Source organism: Mytilus californianus, unplaced genomic scaffold (genome assembly GCF_021869535.1).
Source record: "Mytilus californianus isolate M0D057914Y unplaced genomic scaffold, xbMytCali1.0.p SCAF_1, whole genome shotgun sequence".
NCBI lineage: Eukaryota > Metazoa > Mollusca > Bivalvia > Mytilida > Mytilidae > Mytilus > Mytilus californianus.
Window position 1 is genome coordinate 97,496,560 of NW_026262581.1, and position 12,099 is coordinate 97,508,658.

A 12,099-nucleotide genomic window follows, 5' to 3' on the forward strand; every position below is an offset into this window, starting at 1 on the left:
GTATCACTGTTTACATTCAACCGATTGAAAATATATTATCAATCTTGAATAAATATAACATCACATGCAGTTTTGAGTATAAAACATGTATTTTCCTCTATTTACAAGATTTTTTTATTACTCAGGTAAATTAATCAATGAGTGATAGATTTCTCTTAGAAGAAATTTAAAGGTCCCAGTGAAAAAACTTCACAGAGAAAAATAGCTATTGTATTTATTCAATAGGACAGGTGAACTTACAAAAGTTTAAATACCTGTTCAAGATAGAGATGGCACTGTGGAAAACTTTCATTGGGTTCGCAATAAATACTTTCTCAAGCACCTAATTATCAGAAAAAACTTTTGCATAACACTCTTTAATAAACTGCTTCGCTGAGCGCAGCTGGATACGCCCGCAGAGGTCCAACCCTGAACAGTTGGGGCAAAAATGGACACAATATTCAAGCTTGATACAGGTCTGAATTTGGATTGTAATTAAATATTTGACATATTACAGGTTTCTGAATAAATGTAGTCAAAGAACTTGAAATTGTTTATATGAATTGAATTTATATTCAATTAAAGATTTCTTGCTGTTGTGCAATACACTGTGCTGTTGCGCAATACTTAGTAAATCTGTTGTCAGACTATAAACAAATAAAGTTCAATTAATTCTCAATGTCATATTAGAAATTTATGAAAATCAAAAGGGAGCTTACATCAATAGATATAAACAATTCAGCAAAGTTTCATGAGAATTGCTGACAGCATTTTTGAGTTATTGTCCGAAAACTGGAAAATCCCCCCTTTTTTAATGAATAAAACCCCATAACTCAGAAATGTAAAATGTAAAATTTATAAAATTCTAAAGGGAGCTTACTTAAATAGATATAAACAATTCACCATAGTTTCATAAGAACTGCTGAAAGCATTTTTGACTTTTTGTCAGAAAACTGGAAAATCCCCCTTTTTTATGAATAAAACCCTGTAACTCGGAAACGTAAAATCTAAAATTATAAAAATCAATAGGGAGCTCATGTCAATAGATATAAACAATTCACCACAATTTCTTGCAAGTTGGTGAAAGCATTCTTGAGTTATTGTCCGAAAACTGGAAAATCCCCCTTTTTTAATGAATAAAACCCCATAACTCAGAAACGTAAAATTCAAAATTTATAAAAAACGAAAGGGAGCTCACGTCAATAGATATAAACAATTCACCAAAGTTTTATGCAAATTGGTTAAAGTGTTATGAGTTAATGTCCGACATGTTGACGACGGACGGACAGACGGACGGACGGACGGACGGACAGACGGACAGAGGTATACCATAATACGTCCCGTAAACGGGCGTATAAAAAGTTGGACAGGTGTTCACCTGGCACTGGCTTACCTGCCAAGTCTGGTGTCCATGCCTAGTAAAGAAAAGTTCTATTTCAAGAAACCAAAATGCTGGTGAAATTTCTATCTATATTTAGTTGTCTTGTATTAAAAATACTTGCTAGAGAGCCTTGTTCTACAGAAACCCCTTTTCAGATCCCCTTGAAAAACTTTTGACATGTTTACCCTTGTCAATGTACAAGACTTTCTAGACCCTTTTTTCTTTCTTATTTAGTTGTCCAGTTGGTAAACTTAACACATCTATATTTTTCAATCATGGAAACTAAATGGTATTATGTGAAAATTTAAGGAAATATGGGTGTCTTGTGCCTTCTTGAAATCTGTCTAGACTATTTATAAAATAAGTTAGTTTCGAGACAGGAAGGCATTTGTAAAAAGTATTATTCAAATGAAAAAAATGATGTTATTTTATTTTCTTACTACAACTGATTTTACAAAAATAGAATATTTTTAATTGATTCTAAAGTTTTTAAACTTAGCCTTATAAAGAGGGAGATAATCTTTTCTGTATTAAAAAAATAAGACTTGTTACCCATTTTTCTTTTTAATTTTCTGAAATAATTTTATTAGAGCTATCTTCTAAATTCTATTTCAAAATTTTGTCATTTAGTTTTTTTTTCTATTTACATAGTAATGCATTTTCCTGTATAATCCTTACAAAATGTTTCATTTTTTTTAACTTATAGCTTAAAAACAAGCAGTGTAACCTATCATTTTTTTATTTTTTTTTGAAAATAGCACCATATAAACTACATTTTGGCAAAGCATAATACAAATCCGGTCATTTTTTGTTTATACTCCCATACTGCCTTATAGAAGTAAAGTTAAATGTATGCAAATGTTTCCCTAAACTTATATATTAAATATTAAAAATACTGTAACTCAAAAATAAATGAATTTTTCTAAATGCTTTAACTTTAAGAGATATAAATAAATTACCAGCAATAATCCAGATGGAGCCACCACTTCCTCCTCCACTCAAGTTTGAACCATCTCCGCCATCAGCTTCAATCATGCCATCGGTGATCATTATAGCTCCCACTGTTATTTTGGCCTTGCCACCACCTCTGCCACCAACCACACCACTAGTACCATTTGCCCCTTGACTTCCTGAGTCATTTGGTTTATACAGAGATCCATACGATGCCCCACCATTATTGGAATTTCCTGGAGCTTTTAAAAAGACAAGCAACATTCAAATATTAAATCTTACCTTGACAGAAAATTAATTACTCTGTGAAACATTTTTTTTACTCAATATTTCAGAAAATGAAGCATTCTGGGTAATATTTCAAAATAAAAAATGCAGCTGGTTGACAATGTCCCTAAAACCCAATATTCAACCAATGGTGTAATATTATTTTTCTTTTAATGAATGAATAATGAAAATACCATAAGTTGCTTTAAATTCTGAAAAGTGGAACAAGTATGACAAACTTTCAACATAAAGGATCTTAGCAGACTTGTCATATCTTACAAAGATTGACACTTTTTCTTTTTTCCTTTTTCATGTTTTTTTTAAAGATTAATGAAGTAGAGAAGTGTCAAAAACCATGCTTCAAAAATATGTGGGTGAAATAGATTCCATAAGATATGAAATTTGATGCAGTATACTGACATTAGTATAAATGTTTTTACAAAAATTTTTAAAGAGGCTTTTAAAGTATAAAATACTTCTTTGTTGTTTGAAGCTAAAACAAGAATTTAAAATCCGGATTTGACCTACATTAAAACATACTCACATCTTTATGTGCCATTTCACTATCAAATCTTTAATAAACATCATACGATACATTACCTTTGTGTGCAGATTTGATCGAATCCAAATGTGCAAGAGGAGTCTTGCTTTCAAAATTAATTAAAGATAGACAAACTTGGTTTGAAAGACATATTTATATATTCCATATCCATATCTGCCATTTAAAATAAATAACATTCAACCAAAAAAGTAATTTATTTTGATTTTAGTGAAAATGTACTTACACCCTCCACCCAATGCTGCATACCCTGCCCCTGCAGAAATGACAGTCGGTTGACCAACGCCTCCTGATGGTGCAGTGGCTATGCACCGGAAACTTGCTAATGGTTCCAGGTAAAAATCTGTAGCCTCTATTAAGAATGCATCAGCTTTAAACAATGCACTGTATTTGATATCCTAGTAATAAACAAATCATTTCTTATCATGAGAAGGAAATAAATTTGTGGCAAAGGGAAGTAATCACAGGAAACCTTAAATTAATGAGATTTAAAAAATTTAGTTCAAAACTACTGGAAAACATTAATTTTCTTGGGGGAAATTTTGAGCTTTTGTTTCTTAAATTCAATTCATGGCACCAACTTTTACAATATCCAATTTAAAAGTAGTTTTCTTTTATATGTTAATATTGGTTGAGGATAATGTCTATTCATGAAATAAGAAAAATTAAAACACAAATGAAAATTTATGCTTTTACAGTATGATTTTATGAAACTGGATACTTAATTATATGTATTGCAAATACTGAAATAGTTTAGACTACAATAGTTTTCAAAGCTTGTAGAAAGAGGAAATTTTAGTTAAAGATTACTTTCTTTAAAAAAGAAAGTTATCAATTTTACAAATACTAGTTGGTTAGTTTTGTCTGAATGACATTACATGTAATGGTATAACTTAAAGGATTCATACCTACATTTAGCAAACTCTAAAATTAAATATAAAAATGTGAACATATTTTGGTGATTTTGCTTTAAGAACATTTTTGTAGTGTTCCTCCTCTATAAAAAAAAATATTAGTTAACTTGGACGAACAAATTTGAATGGTTGAAAAAAACTTTTCTCCCACAAATGGAAGTTATTAAATTATAACTGAGGAAAGCTTAGAATGTTTTCCCAAAACATCATATCATAATCACAACTGACCATTTCCTAACAATATTTTCTCTGAAACTTTCATTTTTTCTTTGTCCTCCTATTGACATTTATCCAACACTTTTATTTATATGTAACATTTCACTGACATATTTGAGCATGTCATTATTGCCAGATTGTAGATCTACATAAGTTTACCTACCAAGAATCCCACAGAAAGTTTGAGCTCCATTGGAGGTGGCAGTTCCATAATGGCTTCAGCACCTTCTTCCAAACTGGCAAACTTAAACCACCCAGCTTTTCCTCGTGCATATTCTCCATTATCTATAAAGCTTGTCCTTGCCATTGGTCCAATGCTTATTTTTCTACCAGGAACAATCCTCAAGTGTCTCACTCCTATCATCTCACCAAACCATTTGAAGGCAATTTCTCCCTGTCCCAACATATAGACCAATGGAGACAGGAATGCCACACCTCCATCTTCAATCCATAAATTGATTGGTTCTTTAGTTAGATTCTGGAATTCCTCTATGTAAGCGATATGGTTCTGTTTGAGATGAATTCTAGCACTCTTATCTCCTTGCACTTTAGTAGTTGTCAGGGTCCTATTCATACCATCTTCTTTCAGTTGTAATGTTACATTATTGAATAGGTGAACCTCATCAAAGTAATATGTTGTTTTACCAGGCTCGTCCAGAATGAAGTAATGATCCCACGTGCGTTTGTTGTTGTCTAAGTGAAGCTGTTCGTAATCCCTTCCATTTCTAGTATCCTTTATATAAACAGATCCTGGACCTCCATCAGATAAGTATCCATTTGTCCCACTGCCACCAAGATTGTTGTAACTTCCATGGTAATAGATCTCTGTGTCTAGATGAAGACCAATCCTACCTCCTGCACCTCCTGAAGCACCATCACCTCCATTAATGCCAATAACACCATGTCCCTCTAGGTTGTGTGATTTAACATAAATACTACCTCCACTTCCTCCACCTCCTAAAGTTGCACCATCAGAACCATCAGCAGATACCTCTCCATCTACTAGCAGGTGCTTGGCTACATTGAGGTCAACAATACCACCTCCTTTACCACCATCAGAATTGACACTGCTACCTCCTCTACTTCCTCTCAAGTCAGGAGTATACATACTGCCATAATAACTGCCTCCTTCACGGATGGAAATATAGCTCGCTTGGTCATAGAGAGCACCTCCTTCACTGGCATGTCCTCCCCCAGTGGCAACCACAGAGGTACTTACACTGATACCAGACCCTTGCGACTCATCAATTGTATCCAATGATCTGTCTGTGGCTGAAGTTGTCACTTTAGAACCAGCTTCAATGTTGAATGTACTGGTATTTAGGTAGATACTTTCAGCTGAAATAGTAGACTTGTATCTACAGTCTATTTTGCCAATATTACTGAGCATTGGTTTATCTGGAGCATATTGTATTGTGGAAAATGCTCTAAGGTCAACAGAACCAAATGTTGTTTGTCCATTATCATCTTTGTACAAATAAGTCTTTCCTTTGTCCGAATATGTTCCATCTCCTAACATGGCTGTATGACCATTCTGACCAATGTAAATTAGAGTTTCAAATCCTAAAGCTAAGTTAGCCACACCTGTAAATCTCCCATATATTTGTACAGATCTAGATTCCGTGTAACCAGTCATGTGAACACCTTTGCCGTAAATATAAGAAATAGCTGGTATAATAATTTCTCCTCCATCGTCCACTATGAAGTTGACACCAGAGGTCAGTGCTTGTCTTATGCCTTGTTCATATTCCACAATATAACGTTGATTATCATGAAGATGTAACAGACCACTTCTATCACCAAATAACTGTCTTATGTCCATAAATATATCTATTCCTTTGTCTCTAACTTGTAAAGATGCCTTCCTCATAATATGAACTTCATCAAAGTAAAACTCTGTCTGTGTCTGTTCATCTATTGTGGAGTACTTTTCAATGGATCTGTCAAGGTTGTCTAACATCAATCTTCTGTATGCAACACCTTTTCTAATGTCCTCTAAATAAACGGTTCCACCCCCAGCAGCAAGTTCATCAGTTGACCCTGCTCCGCCGAATACATAGTATTCTCCTTCATATTCTATCACCTGTTTAGAATCAATAGATATCCTTCCAGCTGATCCTGCTCCATATGATCCACTTCCACTCCCTCCAACAGTGGAGAAGACACCATATCCTTCAATGTAATAGGTCTCTATCCAAATACTACCTCCACTTCCGCCACCAAGAGATGAACTGCTGCCATTGACTGAGATCTCACCATCATTGATGACAGACAAACCTGCTTTCAGGTAGATTTTACCTCCTCCTCTACCACCAGTTGAATGTGGTCGACTTCCTGCATCTTTTGGGTGGTAAATGGACCCATAAGAATCACCAGCAATAGTTTTTGATCCACCACCAACTCCACCATGGCCTGCACCACCATATGTTCCATTAGCTTTTCCACTTAGAATGTCAATATTTTCTGAGCCTATCCTATCTTCACTGGCTGCAGATAGTTTTGCTTCTAGCTCAATATTGATATTTGAACAGGAGATATTAAAATAATCTGCTGTTATGCTAGACTTGAATTTTGCATTAAGTGTTCCTACTAACATTTCTGCTCCAGTATTCTCATCAAAGTCCAATGAGCTACCAGGGTCAAGTTGTAAGAGTCCAAATGATACTCTTGCCTGGCTTGATAATTCTGTGGCTTTCAGTGGTATGATCCAAGCATTGGAGCCCATTCTCATGTGTCTCTTTGTTCCAACAATCAAGTTTACAGCTCCTCTCATTATTCCGTCAAGATCCAAGGCAGTTGTGCCCTTTCCTAAGATTGTTGTGGTCTCGGATAAGATGAATTCTCCACCATTATGAAGTTCAAGATTAATCTCTAATTTTGAGATAAGTACATCTAAAGAGAACCTCTCCAAGGTACCAATTTGATTTTGTCTCATTCTTATTAAACCAGTTCCATCCCCATTTACATTCTTGACATTAAGCAATCTTTGCTGTCCATCTTCTGTCACTTGAAGCTTAGCATAATTTTCAACATTAAGCAAATCAAAATCAATATCTGTATTGTTTTCATTCAGTGTTAAATAGTGAATAGTTTGACCATTTTCATTATCTACAGTCAAAGTTTCAAATTCATTCTTGCCACTACCAATTTTAGTGTAAATAGAACCAGGACCACCTCTACCATTTGTTGCAGACGAATCACCACCTTTAGCTCTATATGCTCCTATACCAGTATAGAGATCCTCCTCTGAATAGGCAGCAATTCTACCACCACTTCCTCCTCCTGCTGAAGAACTACTTGTGTCTCCTCCATTACTCTCCATTAGACCAAATCCTTTCAACATAGTGGCACATGAGACATATATACTGCCACCACTGCCACCACCACCACTGGTAGACGAATCACCATTTGCCCTCAAGATACCATCCAGGGTAAAAGTATCTGTCTGTATAGAGATATATCCACCTCCCTGTCCTCCATTGCCACCTTTTGATCCTTTCAGTAGTGGAACATACAGGGATCCATAGGGTGTAGAAGTAGTAGATAAACTGAAACCGTCACCAACTCCACCCTCACTCGCATATGATCCTCCATTGTTATTGGTACCATGAGCTGATGATGGAGCCTCAATTTCTAATGCTTTACCTACAACATTCAGTTCAGCACCACGTTCCATTGTTAATGTTGCAATTTTCAGGTCAACAAAGTCAGAATGTAGAACAATGTATCTCTTTATATCCATGGAAACAGCTATCAATTGCAATCCAACTGACGGTGAGAAAGTGGATCCATATTTCAGTCCAATGTAACCTAATGAGTACACTCCTGGTGTTGAGGTACTGACATCATAAACACCGGCTGAATATGTTGCAGTCATTGAAGTAGGCTCTAGAATAACAGTACCTCCATTTTCCACAATTAGATTGTTAAAAGTGACCCTTCCTTTCAGAGTAACAGTACAGCCACTAACAGTCATGTTTAGAGGGACATGTAATGTGGCCTGCTCTGCAAGATCAATGTTTATATTTGTGATAAAATGTCTCTGTTCACCTTCAAAAACTTCAGCTTTCAAAATTTGTTGATTTTGGACATTCATTGTTCCAGTGTTGTCACCATTGATGTTATCGATTCTAAGTAATGTAGTGGCTCCCTCTATGTTTGCATAGGAATATCCTAAAAAAATAAAACAGTTCAAATGAGACTGGTTTTTTGAAAGTAAGTTTTGACAATACTATTTAACATGTATTTTTAAGAATGTATTCTTAAAAAATTATAATGAATCCTTTAAAAGTTTTTATCTTTTTTTATTCAACAATAAATTGCTTCGCCGAGCGCAGCTGGATACGACAGCAGAGGTCCAGCCCTGAACAGTTGGGGCAAAAATGGACACAATATTCGCGCTTGATACAGGTCTGAATTTGGATTGTAATTAAATATTTGACACATAATAGGTTTCTAACACAGAATAACTGTAGTCAAAGAACTTAGAATTGGTTATATGATTCAAATTTATATTCAATTTTTTGCTTTTGTGCAATACACTATGCTGTTGCGATATGGTCATAATCTCAATTCAAATTTCCAATGGAGTTTGCAACCATAATTACCCATTTAAATACATCATAAAAGTCTTAAAATAGAAAATGACATACATAACCATTGCTAAAATTAATATTCCTTAATCAGCATTTTTAAATAGTAACTTCTAAAAATAAATTGACAGCTAATCACCTCAAGACAATACAACATTTCTTTATACATAAATTAAAAGCAGTGTAAGGGAGGTAATCTAAACATAACATTGTATTTTTTTTTAATTGTCCATTAACCAGGAAACCCTTGTTTTTCCCCCTTTTTTGCCCCTAATTCCTAAACGGTTTGAGCCATAACCCCCCAAAGCCAATCCTAACCATCCCTTTGTGGTATGGAAACTTGTGGTACAATTTCAGAGAGATCCATACACCGTTCCACAAGTTATTGTCTGGAAACTAGAAAAATGCCTGTTTGGGCACCTTTTTGGCCCCTAATTCCTAAACTGTTAGGACTATAACCCCCAAAATCAATCCCAACCTTCCTTTTGTGGTTATAAACCTTGTGTTTAAATTTCATAGATTTCTATCTACATTTACTAAAGTTATTTTCCGGAAACCAAATGTCTTCGGACGACGCTGACGACGACGTGATACCAATATAGGACCCCAAAATTGTATAAAAATATGTGTCCATGGGACACCATTCACCATGCACTATTTGACTATCACAACATGTGTACTAAATGTGTACAAAATTTTACTATTAAACTTATCTGATGTTATTACACCTTACATATATTTCAAACAATTCTATTGGGTAAAACGTTATCATGTGACATGGAATAATTCAGTTAATTTTCATTCAATTGCAAGAAAGAACGAATAACCTTAAAAATTTACACCAGCGTTCAATAACCCTATTAATAACCTTAAAAATTTACACCAGTGTTCCATAACCCTATTATTCACCGGCGAATAACCTTTTTAGTTTGTTGATTTGTACCCATGAAAATGACGTCACAGACGTAAATAAACAAAATGGCAACGTTCAAGTTACAGGAAGCCCATTGATCGAGAGAAGAGGAAATAAGGCTTTTGACGTGCATCTTGTGCCGATGATATCTCTAATAAAGGTCCTTTTTAGGGCCATCAATATTTTACAAAAAGATTCTACCTTTGTTGTACATACGAGAATTCTAAGACACAAATTACATGTATTTTTGAAAGTACTTTGTTGTGTTTGTTACGGACTCAAGTAAGGGTAAGTGCTATTACAATTATTCAAAATGCCCTTCCACTGTTAGTTCGGTATAATAAAACAATTGTGGCCCCTTAGAAGCGATGAATATCCAAAATTGTCAACCCTTAAAAGTTAATTCACTTCGGGCTGCGCCCTCAGTGAAATAACCTTCTCATGTTGACAATTTTGGATATTCATCTTTTCAACGGGCCATAATTGTATATTATGACAAAAATGTTTGTGTGATTTATCATAAATTAACAGTCAGTGAGAGTTTTCTACCTTTGAGAGATAGAACATTGTAGTAGAAGTCATTTGATGTTGTTCCTGAGATGAGTGTGTGTGTCTGTTTCTGTACTGATGATTCTGTGTCCCCAATAATCCACAATCTGTTCATTAAACTGTTCCCTGTCCCATCTTGTATATAGATGGTACCAGCTCCAGCTTTGACAGTGTTCAAATTATCATCATTTTCTCCTCCATAAGCTGTTATTGTTCCATCAAAGTCAAAACTATAAAAACAAAATGTTTTGGAAAATTCGAGCAAAGAAACATTTACTATCCAGATAAATAAATGTTAATAATGGTGTTCCAATATCATTATTTAAATAAATTTACTGAGGATTTTCTACCCCAGGAATAGATTGCCTTCTAGAATTTTGGGTCATCTATGCTCTTCAACATCATACTTTACTAATGAGTCTTTTGTAGACAAAATGTGCATCTGGCATACATAATTATATATCTGGTATCTTTGATGAGTTTTTATATTCCAAATGTATAATACAATAGTAAATATAACAAGAGTGCACACGCTGAAATGTCTCGCCTTCTTTACTAATCATTGATATTATGTTGATAGTCCTAAATATAAAGCTTTATTACAACTGTCACATAAACTTAACATTAACCAAGTAAACTAAACATTGACCAATGAACCATGAAAATGAGGTCAAGGTCAGATGAACCATGCTAGGCAGGCATGTACAGCTAACAATTCTTCCATACAACAAATATAGTTTAAGAAAAACAGACCAAAACACAAAAACTTAACACTGAGCAATGAACCTTGAAAATGAGGTCAAGGTCAAATAAAACCTGCCTGACTGACATATAGATCATAAAATATTTCCATACACCAAATATAGTTGAACTATTGCATATAGTATTAGAAAAAAAGACCAAAACTCAAAAACTTAACTTTGACCACTGAACCATGAAAATGAGGTCAAGGTCAGATGACACCTGCCAGCTAGACATGTACACCTTACAATCATTCCATACACCAAATATAGTAGACCTATTGCATACAGTATAAGAAAAACAGACCAAAACACAAAAACTTAACACTGAGCAATGAACCTTGAAAATGAGGTCAAGGTCAAATAAAACCTGTGTGAACGACATATAGATCATAAAATATTTCCATACACCAAATATAGTTGAACTATTACATATAGTAATAGAAAAAAAGACCAAAACTCAAAAACTTAACTTTGACCACTGAACCATGAAAATGAAGTCAAGGTCAGATGACACCTGCCAGCTAGACATGTACACCTTACAATCATTCCATACACCAAATATAGTAGACCTATTGCATACAGTATAAGAAAAACAGACCAAAACACAAAAACTTAACTATAACCACTGAACCATGAAAATGAGGTCAAGGTCAGATGACACCTGCCAGTTGGACATGTACACCTTACAGTCCTTCCATACACCGAATATACTAGACCTATTGCTTATAGTATCTGAGATATGGACTTGACCACCAAAATTTAACCTTGTTCACTGATCCATGAAATGAGGTCGAGGTCAAGTGAAAACTGTCTGACAGGCATGAGGACCTTGCAAGGTATGCACATACCAAATATAGTTATCCTATAACTTATAATAAGAGAGAATTTAACATTACAAAAAATCTTAACTTTTTTTTCAAGTAGTCACTGAACCATGAAAATGAGGTCAAGGACATTGGACATGTGACTGACGGAAACTTCGTAACATGAGGCATCCATATACAAAGTATGAAGCATCCACATCTTCCACCTTCT

General features: G+C 34.6%; 1 protein-coding gene across 1 annotated transcript in view; it reads right to left on the reverse strand.

Annotated features, from left to right (window-relative positions):
* Positions 1-12,099, reverse strand: part of LOC127738444 (uncharacterized) — a 144,779-nt gene that overhangs the window by 74,373 nt on the left and 58,307 nt on the right. Inside the window, exons 34-37 of the mRNA XM_052249693.1 lie at positions 10,322-10,551; positions 4,431-8,440; positions 3,364-3,535; positions 2,320-2,553 (exon numbers count right to left, since the gene is read on the reverse strand). Coding sequence (XP_052105653.1) covers positions 2,320-2,553; positions 3,364-3,535; positions 4,431-8,440; positions 10,322-10,551 — 4,646 coding nt within the window. The remainder of the gene's footprint in view (positions 1-2,319; positions 2,554-3,363; positions 3,536-4,430; positions 8,441-10,321; positions 10,552-12,099) is intronic.